We start from the raw sequence: 20,596 nt of genomic DNA on the forward strand, positions 1-20,596 counted from the left end.
CAACTTTCTCAATTATATGGTTAAAATTCTGGTTAGATTTTCCAACTCTTTTTGGTCTGTATTTTTCCACTACAAGATCATGAGGACATTCTCTTACATATTCTGCTAAATGATTTTAAGTTTTGCCTTTCACTTTAAAGGCTTTATTTTATGTAGAGGTTATGTTTGTGTATAGGGATTAATTTTAATGTTTTTGGTATGCGTAATCAATTGTCCCAATAACACTAATCTGCAACTCTGTCATACATCAGCTTTGCCAATGTTTTACATTAAATTTTAATATAAAATTAATGGGTGATAATTCAAAAGAAATGCTATCTTTATTTCCCATCTTTGTTTTTTATTTAGTTATCTAAAATAATGTTCCTAATCCCAAGGTAAGTATAGTAACTTTTTTATTTTTAAGAGCAGTTATTTTTGTGAAAGATATATCTTGGCCAGTAGTCTATATAATGAAGTTTGAGGCAGTTTAAAGTCATTAACAAAGAACCTTTGGGTTTTCTGCTTTTATATTTTAGATATGCATCTCTTGCTTTAAAAAAAAACAGTGATGCAAGGATGGCTGTGAAAGAAATGAATGGTATAGAAATAAATGGGAAAGCAGTAAATGTACGGCTTGTCAAAACTCCTGGAGAATATACGTCACCACTTTCCTCCAAAAATGGAAATAAAGTTAGTTTCAATAATTTGGAGAAAAGCATCAGCAAAGAAATCAACTCAACCGCTTCTATTTCTAGATTGCCCAGAACTAGGCCAAGGCAGCAGGGATCTGAGCAAGACAGTGAGTTTTTCCCTTTTGACCAAAAGGTTAGTTTTTTTGATCAAGCCCTTGAATGGTCTTTGTATGTACCATATAGCAGTAAATAGCTTTGTATGACAAATACCTCTAGGACAGCAGTCTTGAAATGGGAATGAGAGCGTTAATCTGAATCTTCTCTAGCAGTGGATCCACCCTCACCTGCTTTTGTACAGCTCCAGCTGCTCCTGGAAAAAATAAAGATTTTTGCAGACCTAGCTACAGAGAAACTCACTCCTCTTTAACTAGGCTATTTTCCAGTGCTTTGCAGTCTTTTTGTCTCTTTATTCTTGGACAGTGTTACTCTATAAGTAGCCAATTAAACTTTTGGCATTCTTTTTTTCACAGCTAACCTTATCTCATAATTATTAAAACCATAAAATATAGTTACGTTATTATATATGCTCTCCTCTTTACCTCATTGAGGTTTTTTTTATGTATGTTCATTTTCATATTCTTTTTCACCGTAAGCTACTACAAGACATTGAATATAGTTCCCTGTGTTATACAATATAAACTTATTTATCTATTTTGTATATACCAGTCAGTATCTGCAAATCTCAAACTCCCAATTTATCCCTTCCCACCCCCTCCTCCTCTTGGTAACCATAAGTTTGTTTTCTATGTCTGTGAGTCTGTTTCTGTTTTATATATGTTCATTTATCTTTTTTTTTTTAAGATTCCACATATGAGTGATATCATATGGTATTTTTCTTTCTCCTTCTGGCTTACTTCACTTAGAATGACATTCTCCAGGGCCATCCATGTTGCTGCAAATGGCATTATTTTATCATTTTTATGGCTGAGTAATATTCCATTATAAAAATATACTACAACTTCTTCATCCGGTCATCTGTCGATGGACATTTAGGTTGTTTCCATGTCTTGGCTGTTGTAAACAGTGCTGTTGTGAACATTGGGATGCATGTGTCTTTTTGAATTAAGGTTCCCTCTGGATATATGCCCAGGAGTGGGATTGTTGGATCATATGGTAAATCTGTTTTTAGTTTTTTCAGGAATCTCCATACTGTTTTCCATAATGGCTGTACCAAACTACATTCCCACCAACAGTATAGGAGGGTTCCCTTTTCTCCACAGCCTCTCCAGCATTTGTCATTTGTGGACTTTTGAATGATGGCCATTCTGACTGGTGTGAGGTGATTCCTCATTGGAGTTTTGATTTGCATTTCTCTGATAATTAGTGATATTGAGCATTTTTTCATGTGTCTGTTGGCCATTCTTCACTGGAGAATTGCTTGTTTAGGTCTTCTACCCATTTTTGGATTGAGTTGTTTATTTTTTTCTTAGTAAGTCATATGAGCTGTTTATATATTCTGGAAATCAAGTCCTTGTTAATCTCATCTTTTGTAAATATTTTCTCCCATTCCATAGGTTGTCATTTTGTTTTGCTTATGGTTTCCTTTGCTGTGCAAAAGCTTGTAAGTTTAATTAGGTCCCATTTGTTTATTTTTGCTTTTATTTCTGTTCCTTGGGTAAACTGCCTTAGGAGAACATTGATGAGGTGTATGTCAGATAGTTTTGTTTTCTTCTAGGAGATTTATTGGGACTTGTCTTATGTTTAAGTCTTTAAGCCATTGTGAGTTTATTTTTGTGTATGGAGTGAGAGAGTGTTCTAATTTCATTGATTTACATGCTGCTATCCAGTTTTCCCAACACCACTTGCTGAAGAGAGTCTTTTCTCCATTGTATATTGTTGTCTCCTTTGTCAAAGATTAATTGACCATAGGTCTATGGATTTATTTCTGGGCTCTCTATTCTGTTCCCCTGATCTATGTATGTTTTTGTACCAGTACCATGGTGTTTTGATTACTGTAGCTCTGTAGTATTGTCTGAAGTCTGAGAGGGTTATTCCTCCAGCTTCATTCTTTTTCTTCAGTAATGGCTTTGGAAATTCTGGGTCTTTTGTGATTCCATATAAATTTTAATATGACTTGTTCAAGTTCTGTAAAAAATGTCCTGGGTAATTTGATAGGGACTGCATTAAGTCTGTAGATTGCCTTGGGCAGTATGGCCATTTTAACAATATTGATTCTCCCAATTCAAGAGCATGGGATTTCCATTTCTTTAAGTCTTCTTTAATTTCCTTAGTCAGTGTTTTGTAGTTTTCCATATATAAGTCTTTCACATCCGTGGTCAGATTTGTTTGTAGGTATTTTATTACTTTGGGTGCTATTTTAAAAAGTGATTGTGTCTTTACTTTCTTTTCCTATTGATTCATCATTAGTGTAAAGACTCATTGAGATTTTAAACACCACATGGAAGGTGATAGAGTTGACTTATTCACGCTTATCTCTCCACTGCTCAGCAAAATGCCTAGCATCCTATAGGCGTTCCACAGATTTTTTAAAATTTATGTTCAGTAAAATTCACTCTTTTAGCTGTCTGTGGATTTAGACATGCACATAGGCATGTAACCACCACCACAGTCAAGGTATAGAACAGTTCTTTCATTTGAAAACATTCTCTTGTGCTCTGCTCTGTTTTCTGTTCTTATAATTTTGCCTTTTCCAGAATGTCATATGAAGAGAATATTATATAGCTTTATTAGTCTGGCTTCTTCTTTCACTTAGCTTAATGCATTTTTTTTACTGAGTTCTGAGAGTTTTTAATATTCTGAATATAAATCATTTATCAGATACGTAATCTGCAAATACTTTCTACCTGTACTTTTTTGTCCTTTCTTTTAATAGTGTCATTCAGAGCAGAAGTTTTAAATTTTGATAAATTGCAGTTTATCAGTTTTTTTCTTTAACTTGTGTTTTTATTGTTGGATCTAAGAGATCTTTGCATAACCCATGGTTACAGATTTTGAGTTAATTTTTATATAATGTATGAGATATGAATTGAGGTATTTTTTGATTTTTTTGTTTGTGTTTTTGTTTTGTATATGGAATTGATCCAGCATCATTGTTGAAAAGACTGTTCTGTCTCCACTGAATTATTTTTGCATCTTTGTAAAAAATTAATTGACCATACTTGTGTGGGTCTGTTTCTAGATTGTCTGTTCTCTTCCATCTATCTCTTTGTCAAACTTTCCACCAATACTACACTATCTTGGTTATTATAGCTTTATAGTAAGTCTTGAAATCAGATAGAATTAGTCCTCCAACTTTAGGTTCTTTTTCAATGTGGTTTTGGCTATTCCAGTCTCTTTGCCTTTCTGTATAAATCTCATTATTCTGTTTGTCAATGTCTATACAAAATTCTACTTAGATTTACTGGGATTATTTTGATTCCATAGATCAGAGAAAATTCCTTTTCAGTAAATGAATGAAAGATTAAATATTTGTTGAATAAATGAATCTAGGTTTTTTTTTTCCTTAAGAGGAGTACAATAAAAGGATCTCTTCTACCTGTGTCCTTTGTCCCATCCTTTCATAATTCCTGCAGTTAGCCCATTCATTTCTGCACAATCATTAGTGACTCCATTTCTGCTCACAGACCTTTATCTGCTTGCAGTCATGTACAACTCTTCCTAACCCTGACATTTCACTTGACTTCCCATTCTTTGGAAGTTACCATCCATATTTGTTCTGTGTTTTTATTGCCAGTCTTGCCAAACAAGTAATTTATATCCAATGTCTTGGTTTCTTTATTTCTCTTTCTTCATCCTAATAATCTGACTTCAGTCTGTAAAACTTTACTTAAACTACTCTTTCTGTAGTCACTAGTGACCTTTTTTATTGGTCTTCCCATCTGCCTTCTTTTTGACCACTTGGCCTATTTGATGCTGATCATTCGTTTCCTGGAATTCTTTTCCTTTCATCTCAATGACACTTTGTGTTTAGGATGGAGTTTTGGGGGGTTTTTTTGTTTGTTTGTTTTGGTTTTGAGTTTTTTTGGTGCATAACCTCAATCCACAACAGGAAGCAAGGAAACAGTACAGCTGGGCTGCATGGTGGCCTAAACTGCAGATTTGGAAACTGTGGCTCCTCCCTTCCTCTCAGATGGCACATACAGCTACTCACCTCCGCATTCCTGGGTCCCCGTTCTCCTGCTTCTCTCTGCCCACTGGGTTTTTCTGTCTGCTTGTGGCTTCTCTCTTCCTCCACTAGGCTTTATTTTGCTTAATTCTAACTCTACAGTATTTTTCAGTTCAAACTCCTGTCATCATTTGACTAACTCATTTGCTGTATGTTCCAATTCCACATTCTTTAGACAGGGGATCTGATCCAGCCTGTGACTTGGGTGTTCACTGGTTCAGGTAACAGAACTCTTAGTCCTGTCAGCCGAGGCAGTAGGCCGTGGAGTTGGTAGAGGGAAGGTTCCATGGTATAAACGGCACCGTGGGCGAGGCAGGAGTGTGTTATTTTAGAGTACGTGGGCGGGGCGGCTCTTAGTGCCACCTTTGTTAAACTGTAGTCTTAAAGTTCTCTAGCAACTTCTGGTCACCTTTTCTCGCAGATTCGCAATGTTTTTTCATTGTATTCCTTCATCTAGAAAACATTTATTGTCTATAATGAGAGGTAAAGTAGTGATGGTTAGGAACAACAGATTCATAACCTGGCTTTGCTCCCTACTCATCATGTGATTGGGCAAGTTACCTGCCCTCTGTGTTTGAGCATCCTTATCTTAAAATGGGGATAAGAGTTCCTACCTCAGAAATGTTGTGAGCTTGAAATGAGTTTAATAGAGAAAATTTCTTAGAACAGCGCCTGAGGTGGAGAATATACTCAGTAAATAGTAGCTTTTGTTATTTACCAGTAATTTAGCTCTTTCTTAGAAAACTCATCCTCTCTGTGGTTTCATCTATTACTTAAACTATTGTATCCCCAAATTATTTATTCAACAAACAGTATACCAACTGTATTATTCAAACAGTATACCAGTGATAAGCACTGGGAAAGTAGCAGTGAACAAAACAGACAAAAATCGGTGCTCTTATAGAGCTTAAATGTAATGAAGGAGATAAAACAATAAGCAGGTAAGTAAAATGTAATGTTCGGATGTGACAGATCTGATATTTTATATATCTTGTTTTGACTTTTCATCTAGGCTTTAAAGTACCAGCTTTTCCTTTCTTGAAATTCTGTGGGATTACCGTGCTTTCATACAATTTATAGCCTACTTGCATGGTTAATAGTAATTGATCATCTTAATTTTGTCTCTTCAGTTGGATTATAAGATATATAAGTGATGGAGATTCTATTTTATAGCATTAATTTTCTCCCCCCTCCCCCACAGCATATTGTGAGCATTTAGTTGTGTTCATTAAATATTTAGGTACAAGAGATAAATATATATTTATAATTACCATGTATACCAGTCTTTCTCTGTCAAGTTGGATAAAAGAATTAAGCCTTCATGCCCTAAGCCTAAGATACCATGTATGTAATGAATTAAGCTCTCTCCTGTGCATCTAGAATGGAGCTAGTTATGTCCTATCTGAGAGAAAACTGAGAAGAGAGTCATCGTTTTTTGTGTTCTGTGCGTCAGGTGAGGAATCCTGTTTGAGAAAGGCTGTTTTAGACATAGCCTTATATATTTTATCATGTGTTTGGCATTTTTAAAATACATGTCCCTGAATATATCTCAAGGAAATCTACTTGGTAGAACAGTAATCCCAGATCAAAGTAAATTTCTTAGGAATTTGGTTTTACTATTTGTAATTTTTAAATTTAGAATAAACTTGATTGTCTGTATGTAATCGTTGCTGATTTAAAGAAAACTTTAAAAATGTTTATTTAGGGTGTCAAGAAGAATTGTAAACAGATTGAATCTACTAAATTATTACCTGATATACCTATTCAATTCATACCTCCAAATACATTGAATTTGCGTAGCTTTACCAAGATTATGAAGAGACTGACTGAACTACATCCAGAAGTTAGCAGGTAATGACTACAATTATATTTTGACTGGTTTTAAAATTTGAATGTAAAAATATAGTTCCTTTCAATAACTTAGCCATAGTAAGAAGTGTTACTTTGGAAACAATGCTTGTTTTGTATGTTTTCCTTTGGCATAGAGACCATATTATGTATGTTTTCCTTTGGCATAGAGACCATATTATAGATGCTCTTCAGGAAGTAAGAGCAAATCATAAAGGTTTTCTGAATGGCTTATCTATCAGTACTATTGTGGAAATGACTTCCTCCGTTTTGGAAAACTCTGCTTCCAGTTAGGAATAAAAGAAGCAATAAGAGGTAAGTCAGTCATATCTTTCATATTTAGGTATCACTGAAGTGCTTAAGTTGTGGATTCTACTTTCTTTTCAAATAAAAATAATATTAAATTTAAAATAATAGCATAATATTATAAATGCTAAAGCCAAACATACTTTGTTAGTTAACTATTAATGCAAAACCAGTTACCTCAAAATTAATTGACTTAAACAACATTTATCATCTCATAGTTTGCAGGTTGGGATTCAGGAGTGGTTTTAGCTTAGGTACTCTCATGATTTTGCAGTCAAGATGTTGGCCTGGGCTGCAGTCACCAGGAAGCCCAACTGAGCCTGGAAGACCTGCTTGTAAGCTGGCTTATTCACATGGCTGTTGGCAGGAAGCCTCTATTACCCACCACAGAGGCCTTGCCATAGGGCTGCTTGAGTATCTTTACATTCATGGCACCTGGCTTCTTCAGAGCAAGAGCTGTCAGAGGTAGAGGACAAGATGGAAGCTGCGGTGTCTTTTGTGACCTACCCTCAGGTGTCACACTCCATCATTTCTGCCACACTCCATCAGATGCAAGACACTAATGTGCAGTCCACACTCAAGGGGAAGGGAATTAAGCTCTACCACTTGAAAAAAAGCAATACCAAAGAATTGGTATATATATTTTTAGGTTACCACACAAACATAGAATCCCTTTTAATAAAATAATGAATGGGGATTTGTTTCCAGTTGCAGCTGTCCAGGTGATTAAAGCCAGCTCTCCATGGAGAACAGCTAGAAAAGCTAAATAAATATAAAGACATCTGTTTGAAGGCAGCAAAGGGCCGTATCAAGACACTACACATTACTGGGCCAGAGTAGAGAAGATTAGTCTCGAGGAAATACTCCCATTGTTTGGGACCACTTTCCCCCGGTACTGTTTGCAGATGGGCCACTTAGGAGTTTAGAGGACCCTTCTGATAGCATTGAAGCCGAGGGACGAGGCCTTGGTGAATTCTCAGTAGTGGAGTTGGGATGCTAACGGGCGTACAGACATAACTTTGAACCCAAAATAGATAGTTCCTTAGAGGGACTATGACTCAGCTTTGGAATTTATTACCTAAGTTAGATTGAGATGGTCTGGGGTTACTAGTTCTGCCATGCTCCTAGAAGAAATGAAGGTAAAAATCCTCTGAAAGAAAGTAATATCATTTTAGGCCTCAAATTGTTTCTACCAAAATTTTTGCACATACCAATTACTTTGTAAATAAGAGTACACAATCAGAAATAATAATAAATGAAGTAGGACCACATGACTGAAAACTAGCTTGAGCACTAGGTAATAGAAATTACCCACAGGGACTCCAGCTATTTAAGTTATCAGACACACTGTTAAAAAACATACTTATATGTGACAGATGTTTGCAAAAGCAGCTACAATTAATCCCTTCCCTATAAACATGCCCCTTTGCAGTGTGACTTGTAAGCTCCTCTGATCCCCTCGAATCTGGTCTGACCTTTTCACTTGCTTTGACAAGTTGTGCCATTTCCAAGCCTAGTCCTCAAGACACCTTGATCACTGCTTTCTTGGAAATTTGCTGCAGCCATGGGAGGAAGCCCAGGCAGCCTGCTAGAGGACGAGACTACAGTCATCCCTCAGCACCCACGGGGTTGCTGGTTCCAGGACCCTCCACGAATGCCAGACTTCAAGGATGCCCAAACCCCTTCTTTAAAATGGTATAGCATTTGCATATAACCTACAAACTTCCTCCCGTATACTTTAGATCATCTCTAAATTATTTGTAATACCAAATACAATTGTAAATACTATGTGAATAGTTGTAAATACAATATAAACGTTGTATAAATAGTTGCCAGAGCACAGAAGTTTCAAGTTTTGCTTTTTGGAACTTTCTAGAACTTTTTTCCAAATATTTTCAATCCGAGGTTAGTTGAATCTGCAGATGCAGAACTTGCACATATGGAGAGCCAACTGGACCTGGAAGATAGCCAAGGCATTCCAGCCTAGAGCCAGCTGCCCCTAAATATGTGACAGAATCTGGTGTAGATCAGCAGACTGACTGACGCAACCCGGCAGCTGTCCATAGCTGCATGAGTGAGCCCAACAAAGATGAGATGAGTCATCCAAATGAGTCCAGCCCACTGCTACCTAGAGAATTATAGTCTAAATAGATGGTCATTGTTTTAAGCTACTGAGTTTTAAAGCTGATTTGTTACACAGCAGAAGGCAGCTAATTCAGATGTATTATGTTCAAGGAGACAGAAGACAGGATTGAGAATTTTAGTGTGGAATTGAGAATATTTTTAACATGGAAATCCCATTAATGAAAAATAGAATAACTTAAATAAATAACTCAGTTAATAGGTTCTACAGCATATTAGACAGATTACTTAAAGTGAGAATTAGAAAGGTCAGGAAAATTATGGAATGAAGGACAGAGACAAAAGGATAGAAAACACAAAAGAGAAAGTAAGAGACATAAAGATATCCTGAGAAAGTCTAATTATTTGTGCAACTGGAGTTTTAACCAAAAAAAGAGAGAGGAAATAGGATAGATACACTATTTGAAAAAAATTTAAATGATGCAAACATCAAGTCACAAATTTAGTAAAGCCTTTTCAAGTCCCAAGCAGGAAAAATAAAAAGGCCTCAGTATTTCAGAAAAACTACTTGAGTAAGATCCGTGTGATCACCAGGCAGAGCTGCCGAAAGCCAGTCAAAACCTATGTGCTGAGTCCCAGAGCTTTATGAATAAGGGATATGCAAGAGAAATAAAAGGCTGTACACACACACACAAAGAAAAACTGCTTGAAAAATGAAAGCCAAAAAAACATCTATAAAGCAGCTAGAGGGAAAAAATGTAGGAGTGCAACAATTAAACTAACAGCTGATTCTCAACAGAAGCCATCAAATAACTCTGCCAACCTAGGATTCTGCACTCATAAAAAGACCCTTCAAGAATAATTATGAAATAAACATATTTTTAGTCAATTAAAAACAAAGATAATTTGTTACTTAGAAGACCCACTGTAATAAAGATAATACTAAGAGTGTTCTCTAGGAAGGAGGAAAGTGATTTTAGATGAAAGGTCAGAGATGCAGAAGAAATGAAGATCAAAATGTATGTATCAACTAATACTGAGTGTATAAAACAAGAATAATGGTATTTTGTAATATTTTGTATAATAGTTCCAAATTTGTATATATCTAATAAAATACCTTCAAAATATATAAAGCAAATATTTCTCGAACTACCAGGAGAAATATACAAGCCTACAATTACAAACTTCTTAAACTGATAGAAGCAGCAAACAAAAAAATTTTTTTAATTAGTAGTGATACAGAGTATCTGAACAATCCAGATAACCAACTTGACTTACTAGACAGTGTATAGAACATAATGCACACAGTAACTGCAAAATAAAGTCTCTTCAGGTCACCTGAGGTATTTACAGAGTATGGCCAAATGCTGGAACATCAGTCTCAATTAATACTGAAAGAATGAAAAAGTGTGTTCTCTGTCTACAAGGTAACCTAAAAATCAGTAGTGAAAAGATAAATAGGAAATCCCCATGTTTGGAAATAAATGTGTTAATAACCAGTGAGTAAAAGAAGAATTCATATAGTGAAAATAAGAATGTAGATTTTAGTGGATAATAATGAAAATCCTCCACATTAAAACTTGAGGGATGCATTTAGAATAATGTGAACTGAAATTGATAGCTTTCAATTCCTGTATCACAAAAGAAAAATAACTGAAAATTAATGAGCTAAGTATAATTCAAGAAGTTAGGGGGAAAATGAGAAAAGTAATAACCCAAAGGATGTATAAGAAAGGAATTACAGAAACATGGAAACTAATGAAATAACACACATACAGTAGGAAAGATCAACAAAGCCAAAAGCTGATTCTTTACAAAGTATAGTTTTATATGTACACACACACATATATATATAAAATTGATAAACCCCTGATGAAACTGGTTAAACAAAAAAGTGAAAAGACGCAAATAATGAAGGTAAAGAATTCTTTTAGAAAGAAAGTATCATTACATTATCTTATCATTGAAAGGTTAAGACATTGGAAAGACTTCAATACATTAAAATTTTTAGAGTAAGTTGGTAACTTCCTAGAAAAATTCAACTTAAGAAAAAACAGACACTAGAAGATACAGAAAATCTTGCTAGTCTTGTATTTATTAAAGAAATTGAATCATAAATTAAAAACCCTTGCCAAAAATAAAATCGAGGCTTAAAAGTCTATATTGATGAATTCCCCCCAAACCTTTAAGGAAGAAGAAATACCATCAGTCTTAAGTCATCCAGAGGAATCAGTATAGTCATGACCCCAAAAACCAGACAAAAACATTACAAAAATGGAAAATTGTAGACCAGCCTCATGAATATGAATGCAAAAATACCTTTAAAAAAATTAGCAAACTGAATCCAACAATTTGTAAAAAGAATAATACGTTGTTGCCAAATTAACTTTACTCCAGGAATGCAAGGTTCAAGATTTGAAAATCAATGTAGTTTAACCATATGAATAGAATAAAGGAGAAATTATCTCATTATTTCAATAAGTGAAGAAGTAGATAAAATTCACATAAGATTCTTAACCTAGAAATGGAAAGTCAGGTCTTCCTGAGAAATCTTGTGTCTGAGATTTTAATTCTGCTTACAAACAAGTTAACTCACTATAGTTTCATTGATGTTGGCAAAAGACACGAGACTCCTGGGACAGAGACAAAGGACAGTTTTTTCACACAGCAGTAGCAGTAGCCGGAATATCATTTTCTTGCCTAGTTCCTTGATCCTCAGTTTCCATATGGTAAACTCAGTGAGGGCTAGCTGCAGCTTTGGTGTGGGATTTTACATGAATACAAAACTTCCTTCATGGTGCGTATTAGAATTTCCTTTTCAGATTTATTGCCCGTGGTCATGTCTGTCTGAAACAACAATAATTTTCATATACTAGATATTCATTAGTAAGCCAGTTTTTGTGAGTCTGTCTTTATGATGCTGGCTTAGGTTCTTCCTAGTAAATGAAGTAGTTTTAGCACCTCACTGAAGTGATTTTCTTTTCCAGGCATTGCCACATTTTTACCAGGAGTCTGAACAGTTCTCTGAATATCTGGTGGCCTATTTCTGTTACTAATCCAGTAATAGAGTTTGGTGATATGCTTGGTCAAAGGGTGCAATGGGATGGTAAATAAGTGTATATGACACTCATATTGATGATAAGTTTAATGGCAATGATTGGCTTAGTAGCAGCGTGTACTGATAACTACACTTTTCTGGAAGTTTGGATTTAGCATAATCAACACATCTTGTTGTTAATGTCTTTCTTTTCCTGACCTGTAGAATTTCCTTGCGAAGCATGAGTTCCCTCCTACAGAGAATGTTCTGCAGCACTTAAGAAAAATTGTGGTAGTAGCAAGATGGTGTAATTAAGTAGGCTTGATAAGTGGATTTAGCTGTTTATAATAATCTGCTTTATATAGGACTCTCTTAAAATCTAGCAACTGTTGTTTCTGCAACATAAAGATCTCCATAAAATTAAAAGATAATTTTTAATGTTTATAAACTTTTTATTTCAAACTTGTTACTTAAAGACTTGAAACTGCATATTTTGGATGAGAAAAAAAGGTGGTGTCAATTTTTAAAAATCTGTGTTAAATCTGTTTTTAAAATATTGACCAAGAGAAGGTTTATTATTATTTCAGAGTTTATTAAATGATTTCCATATGTTAAAAAATATAGTTTACCTGAATTTTTTTATCTTAGTTGGGTTTGAGTTCCCTTAAGACTCTTATGTTGGACTATAGGATAACAAACTGACTCAGTAGATACACATTTTGGGACTGTGTATTTTTAAGTTTCCAAAATAGTTAAATTACTGTTATGATACATTTAATGCATCTTTATGGCTTCAGTATTAAACACTTAGATGTATCTTCCCTGTTTTAATTAGGAAGAGTGAACCCATTCGTGCTTTGGTAAAGTACCTAAATTTAAATAGTCACCATATTGATTATGTTCACTTTGTAATAAGTTCTATTATATTAGGTTAGAGTATAAATTGGAATACTTTTCAAAGCCTAATTTTATACTTTATCTGATAACATAAATGTCTTTAATTGCTTACTTTAAAAAGTAACATACGGTTTAAAGCTGGAGTTTTACTAGTAGTAAGATAAACATTTTAATATGCATTTTCTTCAAATGTTTAAAATGTTTAGAGCATTCAATATTTAGTTGCTGTCACTTGATTAAAAGTTACCATTTAACATTTATATTTGGTGTACTTATGTTCAATAAAGGTAAAATCTATGGTAAAATTTAATACTTCCTGAAGATTTGATGGCATTTTCCAAGTGTAAATTGACCTACTAGTGTTTATATGGAATACATATAGATCAAACCATTGGATTTCAAATTTTTCCTCTTTCATGGAGTTTTGAAACTTATTTCTTACATTAATTTGTATCCACTTATTACCAGATCCCCTCCAAATGTCTACCAGGAATTGGGTTTTAGGATGTAAAAAAAAAGTAACTTGAAAGAACTTTATTAAATGAAACTGCAGAATCATATTAGTAGATGATTCTCTACTTTTGGCCATACATCAAATTAGTGAAATCCTAGAATTATGGAGGTTTCTTCCTATATGTTAAATTACATGGTTGTTTATATGAAAAGGCTACATTAAGAATTAGCATTGAATAAGGTTAAAACATGATTAGACATTATTTTTAACATACTGGCAGCAATAAGACGCATACCTCTAGTAATTTGTTTCTAAAAGGATTTAATAAAGTGGAATTCCCTCTTAGAATATATAGAGACCAAACTACTGAATTCAATTTGGTGAAAATATAGAAATCTAGGTCATTTGAAATTATAACTTTGAGGGTTTTTTTAAAAATAAAGATGTCCTCTTCAAAACCTAAAGGCATAAAGATCAGGCAACTTTTAGATCAAAGGCTTTTAGCCATGAGCACTAGATTGATCATTGTTACTAAGCCTCCCAAGAAAAATGTAGAAGCTGGACTAATTCATGAATCTTTTGGAACTGCAAGTGAAAAACCAGTGTTTATATAATTCTCTAAAATCTAACTTTCATTGGTTAATTATATAAAATTGTTGTAGAATTTAAAAGACTGGTCAAATTATCCAAGTTTCCAAATATCTTCAACCAGCAAAGTTCCAGATACTTTTAGCATAGTTAATTATTGCTAAATAATTTTTCTCTCACAATGTATTACTGGGACACCAAAGAGCACTTCAGCTGTCTCAGCTGGAATATACAGATAATTATGTTTGGAGAGACCCAGAGACCTGGAATGTTGTAAAATGCCCTGAGACTATCACTTTAAAAAGTGAGACTAAAAATTTCCAGTTGGCTCTGCCTGATGCCAATGTTAATTCTGGTCACAGGAGATAATACATGTAACTGAGAACCTCCATATTACAGGTAGTTTCTTTTTAAAGAAATAGTTCTTCAGCCCGAGTTCTGTGTACACTGACTTAACATTTTTTACATACTGATCATTGTTACTATTACAGAGTATTTATCTGCATGTAATAAAATGTTTAATGAGTATTTGCTCTTGTAGTCAGAAAATAATGGCCCTCCCCGCTGACCAGCCCTCATGCCCTAAGCTGTGAATGTGTCACATGGCAAAAGGGAATTAAGGCTACAGAAGCAAGTAAGGGTGCTGATCAGCTGACCTTGAGATGGGAGGATGATCCTGGATTGTCTGGGTGGCAGAAGAGAGGACCAGAGAAATGATATTTCAGGATGGGTTCCAGCAACTGTTGCTGGCTTCGAAGATGGAAGAAGGTGGCTAGGAGCCAGGAAGTGCAAGTGGCCTCTAGAAGCTGGAAAAGCAAAGAAACAGATTGCCCCCTAGAACTACCAGCAAGATTGCAGCCCTGCTGACATCCTGGTTTTCAGCCTGGTGAATCCTGTCTCCCACCTCTGACTTCCAGAAGTGTAAAGCCACCAAGGTTGTGGTAATGTGTTAGTTACATCAGCAATAAAAACTAGCACAGCTGTAATAGTTATCGCTGGAAAACTGCTAGGAACAGTGTAAGACTGTTTCCAGGTCCTGTGTATCTTTGCCTGAATTCTGGTTCTTGGGGATAAAACAGGTATGAGCTGTGAGTATTCAATAAACTCCCAGCTATTAGTATTTATATAGAACACACATGGTAATGGCATCATGATACTGCGGCTTGGTAGTAATAGTCCCCTGACAGATCAGAGGATGTCATTTATATTGTGGTCACTGGTTGTTATGCATGACTTTGCTCTTCCTGCCAGGAAGCGGAGAGCCACCCTCGTGCCTGATTTCTAACCGGACTGTTAAGAAGGCAGACCCTGGAGCCAGGTTTTCTTGGTTCATATTCTTGCCCCAACTTTGGGAGCTGTGTTCAGCCTTGGGCATTGTGTAACTTCCCTGTGCCTCAGTTGTCTGGTGTGTAAACGGGAGACAGAAGTACCTGCCCCCGTAGGTGTGGGGTGCAGTACAGCGTTCACCGCAGCACTCGTTACAGCAGAAGAGCCTGCAGTCAGGCGCCGCTGCTGCAGGGGCCGCGTCACCCCACGGCCGGCCGGCTGTCAGTTAGCATGTTAGTTAAGGGGCACTTGATTACAAATGGTAGAAACACAACTGAAACTAGCCAACGCACCAAAAAGTAAAATTAACTCACATAATTGACAACTCCAGAAATTAATTCAGATATAACTGGATCAAGAGGCTTCTGCTTTCTTCTCTCTTTTTCTCTTTCTTCCAACCTCTTCCTCCCTTCTTCCCTCCTCCCCCAAGCACACACACACACTCCTGAGTAACTAGGAGTGTTTACAGTGTCCACTAAGAACTTCTAGGAAACAAGCACAGCAAGCAGTGTTCAGATGGTTTGGTAAAAGCTCGCGTAACTTTTCACTTAGCAACAAGTTCACACTTACAGAGAAGTTGCAAAAATAATACAGAGAGTTCATGTATGCCCTTCGTTTGGCTTCCCCCTAATGTTAACAGTTTATATAACCATAGTAAAATGATCAAAACCAGGAAATTAGTACTGATGCAATACTGCTGACCACAGATCTTACTCAGATTTTGCTAGTTTTAACCCCTAATGTTCTTATTCTGTTCCAGTTCAGTGTCCCACATTTCATTCAGTTACTGTGTTTTCTTCATCCTCTCTACTCTGGGACAGCTCCTAAGTACTTTCTTGTGTTTTTTGACCGTGACACTTTTGATGAGTGTTTGATCAGCTGTTTTTATTAAATGTCTCTTGATTTTGATGAATCGGCTGTTTTCTCCTGATGAGATTGAGGCTGTGCAGTTTCTGCGAAGAGCACCACAGAAGAGGTCCTCAGCACCTCGTGTCTGGGGTGCATGTTACGTGTCTCATGGGTGATGTCATGCTTCAGCACTTGTCTGTGGTGGCCTTCCTTGGTTTTCTCCACTATTACTTTATTTTATTTGTATTACTATTTTTCCTTTGTGGTTGAGGGAGATGTTTGATAGTGTGCAGTATCTGTTTCCCCTAAAATTTTGCTTACTGGTTTTAGCATCCATCAGCAAATCTTGCCTGAAACAGTTAATCTTGTGGTGCTTGTCTGATAATGGTTTTGTATGTCTTTCTTTCCCTCTACGTTTATTACTCAGAATTGTCCTGTAAGGAAAAGCTGTCCCTTCTCCCCCATGTATTTACTCAGTTATTTATATCAATACGGACTCAGTGGTGTTGACTTTGTTCTGTGAGTTATAATACAATATTATCATTGTCTGTTTTGTTGCTCAGATTATTCTAGCTTTAGGCAGTAGGAGCTTCTTCAGGTTGGATTCTGTGTCATTGAAAATTGCCGTCCTTTTTCAAGTACTTATTTTCTGGCACCACAGAGTATTTTAGGCTCATCTTACACATTCTCTGCCCCAACCCTGGAATCAGTCACTTCTTTAACAAGCTATGTTTCCCTTTATTTGAGAATCATGTTTAGAAACCAAGAACTGGTCGATAGGTGTGCTCACTCCTGTTTGGAGTTCGTCATAGGCCCTCTCACCAGGCAGCACTAGGAAGTATGTGTGTTTCTGTCAGTCTCTGCATCCAGACACACCTGTGTTTGTTCAGTCCTAGCCTACACATCCAGTCATTACAGCATCGCCAGATCGTACCCCCGGGAGAAGCCTTTACTGACTAGAGAACAGCATTTGTATAAAGTTCTCTGTGTCTTTAGCCTTACAGTGTGCAGTCAGAATATTATTCTCTATATTTGCTTAGACCTGTCTCTTATTCCTGATCACCTGCAGTGTGGTGGTGGTATGTATTTGTAATGGAGTCTTGGAGGGTCAGAGTGGGAGCTCTTCAGTTCATGTGTGAAATCTCATCTGGTTTTCTGCAGTGGCTCTAGGTAGCTCTGTGATGTTAAGATTTAATCTTTCTGGTGATTTCCAAATCACCCTTAGGCCCCTTTGATGGCCTCCCTCTTCTGCCTCCAGTTTTTCTGTCTGCCTCTGCTCTCCGCTAAGGTGGGGTGGCATGTGAGAGCCACGCCCTGACATTTGATGATTTTTCTCTTTTACTCAGTTATTTTATAGTTCTAAAATTCTCCAAGTGATGCTGACAGCATAGTTTTGTGTAGGATTTGCTTTTCACTTCTTGATTTTTGTTTGATTTTGGAGAAGGCACTATGGGAAACAGGAGAATATGCAAACCATTGTCCTCAGCCACTTGCAATTCCCAGGGGCTTTGGTTTTGCCAGCAGGACTCCCTTAAGGCTTTGAAACCTGAAGCCTGATGAAGCTGAGTGCTCAGGAGGTGCTGTTGTACTGTGCTGTGCAAATAAATCACAGAGCTGAGTTGTTACTGCTTATAAATATATCTTTGGAACCACTAATTCCTCACTGATAATAACTGAAGTGGAACCTTTAAGTTGTCACCCTGGTGGTGAGGACACCTGCAAAATCTTCTCCTTTGTATGAGTGAATTACTGAAAAACTGTCTTTGGAACGTGCGTTTTGTTGTTTGTTCTTTCAGTGCTTAGCGGTGCTGCTCCATTGTTGTCTGGTTTGCATTGTTTCCCATGAGAACTCATCTGTCACCTTTATCTCTGTTCCTCTGTACACAACATTTTTTCCCTGGCTGCCTGCAGCTCTCTATTACTGGTTTTAAGTAGTCTGATCGTGGTGTGCACTGATGTGTTTTGCTTCATTCTCATGCTCAGGGTTTGTCAGTGTTCTTGGACTTACGGGTTTATTAGAACGACTTTTACATAGTAGTTCACATTGTTGTGTGACAGGACTGTAGTCACACACACGTGAAGCCACGTTGTGTCACAGCTCCCTGGTGCTTTGTTCTTTTTATTCCTTGAGTCTCTGCTCTGAGACATCGCAGCTGCTTGGAGATCGTCTGATGTTGTCAGTTCTTGCTTCTAAGCTTCCTTAGGTCGCCCCGGGGCAGCCTCTACAAAGGCAGCACTGATTACTCCCTCTGCTGCTCTGCTCGTCTCAAGGCTTTTCCAGTATGGTTGGTGGAACTGGAGCTTTTCCAGGCCCTGTGAGCTCTCAGGGATTGTTCCAGCCTGCTCCTTGCCAGTGCTCAGTTCTCCTGCCTCGGGTGGTGTCCTGTGTGCGTGGGCTGATCACACTCAGCAGAGACTCGAGGGGACCCCTCTACGATCTCTGTGCAGCTCTCGCCTCTCCTGTGCTCTGGAGTCCTGCCAGCTCTAGGTGCCTTGGCTTCCCCGGCCTCCATCTCTGTCTCCTCAACGAGGGGACCCCAGGCTCTGGAGTCTCCTACCTCCCGTGTGTGTGGAAAGTGTGGGCAGTGAGCAGCCACAGAGCTCGCCTCCCTTGTTTCCCTGCTCCTAGGGGTCCCTGTTCTGCACGACCTGCGAGCCAGCTGTTGTTCCACCAGTTTTTTAGGTTGGGTGGGGTGGTAAGTCCAGTCCCTCTTCATCGTGGCTGGAAGCAGAAGTCTTTTGTTAATTTTGAATTTTTAGTAGTGTTAACCAGGTCTTGCTAACCTGTATCTAGATTGTGTCTGTGACGCTACCAAGCATTCGGCCATTGTCTCAACTCTTCCAGTGTTTAACATAGCATCCATCTAGATGGAGGTGCCCAGGGAGAGGAATGATTTTCCGTGCTATCAGCTAGAAACACAAATACATCAGACAAAATCTAGCCAAGGCAAAATTGTCAGCTCTTAGGTTATGTGTCGTAGCTGTAGGGACAAGTTAGAGTTTGTTCCATTTTCGTACCTTTGCAGAAAGGAGAACTCAGTAACTACTGGGGTATATCCCACCTAGACCCAAGGTGCAGATACGAAAGCCATCAGAGAAAGTGCCATGATGTATATACCTCCTGCTTTGGCATTCATTCCCAAGAGAACTGTGAACTTCTAAAGAACGTGAACTTGAGAAATGTGCTTTGTCTTGTTAAGTACATGTATCTGTTAGGGAGGGGTGTGTGAGAAAATGGAGAAAAATGGGGGCGGGCTTCCCCACCCAGACCTTGCTTCCTGTTGCGCTTGAGCCTCAGAGAAACTGTTGTCAAGAATGGCTCCTGCCGAGCCTGAGCCCCACGATGAAAGTGCAGGCGTCCCAGGCGCCTTGGGTAATGAAGCAAGGGCCCGACCACGTGAAGATGCAGAGAGGCCCACACGCCACGGGTGGGGAGTGTGGCTGAAAGGGGAGTGGAGAGCAAGTCTGAGCAGCAGAGATGCCTGCTCTTCCCTCTTCCGGGGGCTGGCCATCTCCCAGGACAGGGATCACAGTGGGCCTGTCCCTGGCTTGGGCTGGGGCCCCGCTTACCTCCCTGAGCCGTGCCTTTCGCAGCCAGCTGGTCCCGGTCACCGCCCTTCAGTCCGGCCTGCAGGCCCCACATGTGTGGTCCCTGTATGAGCATCCGTGTGGCTGAGTGCTCCTCACTTGAGTCACCAGCTGAAGGAAAGGCCCTGCACTGGTTCCCAGCACAGGCTTGCAGAGTAGACTCGAATGTCTCTTAAATGAATAAAGTGAGGGAGGCCAGGCCACCTGCTGGGGTGTATCTCCCTAAGGTTTGGAAAGAGGGGCTGCTCAAGTTAAGAGAGCATGTGCCCTCCCCCACCATCTGATACAGAACCCTCAGGACAATTTGGGCCCCCGGGTGGTAGGCATGCTGGTCCTGAGTGCCCTCCCAGACCCCCTGGTTGTCAGCAGCCTCCGTCCTCTGGGCTGCCGGCAGGTGGCCCTGTTCCCTTTCATTTGGCCTGGGGAAGTGTTCAGTCCACACAGACTGACCGCAGAATCCTGCATTAGGCACTCTGCTAAAGTCTGAAGCTTCAGTCACAAAGATGTGACCATTACACTATGATTCTTCCCCCTCCCAAGGGCAGTATCAGTGGTTGATTCGTTAGCATGAGCATAAATTTACTCAATTGCTGGGTTCTCATTGCAGCTGAATGTTACAAGAAGGAACCACTGCAAGGTGCAGTGGAGTTTAGACAGCCCAGCTCAGCTCAGCTACCCGGGGCTGATGTCTCCCAAATTTATGTCTCCAGGTCAGACCTATGTGTAGGGAAACCTCCTTTTGCCTTGGGCCTCCCCAGGGCTCTCAGGTGTCACCCCAGGGGGCCCTTCTCTTTCTACACAAATTCAGTCAGAATGACATC

General features: G+C 38.3%; 1 protein-coding gene across 3 annotated transcripts in view; it reads left to right on the top strand.

Moving 5' to 3' along the window:
- RBM44 (RNA binding motif protein 44) overlaps positions 1-12,386 on the top strand; it is a 36,817-nt gene extending 24,431 nt beyond the window's left edge. For 2 of the 3 annotated variants that reach the window (XM_072961938.1, XM_072961940.1), the window contains exons 13-16: positions 519-807; positions 6,506-6,651; positions 6,819-6,963; positions 12,299-12,386. In XM_072961938.1, the coding sequence (XP_072818039.1) occupies positions 519-807; positions 6,506-6,651; positions 6,819-6,942 (559 nt within the window). In that variant the 3' untranslated portion in view covers positions 6,943-6,963; positions 12,299-12,386. Of the gene's footprint in view, positions 1-518; positions 808-6,505; positions 6,652-6,818; positions 6,964-12,023; positions 12,113-12,298 lie in introns of those variants that run through there. The other variant, XM_072961939.1, reaches the window with a different exon arrangement.
- Positions 12,387-20,596: the final 8,210 nt, after the last annotated feature.

This window comes from Vicugna pacos, chromosome 5 (genome assembly GCF_048564905.1).
Source record: "Vicugna pacos chromosome 5, VicPac4, whole genome shotgun sequence".
NCBI lineage: Eukaryota > Metazoa > Chordata > Mammalia > Artiodactyla > Camelidae > Vicugna > Vicugna pacos.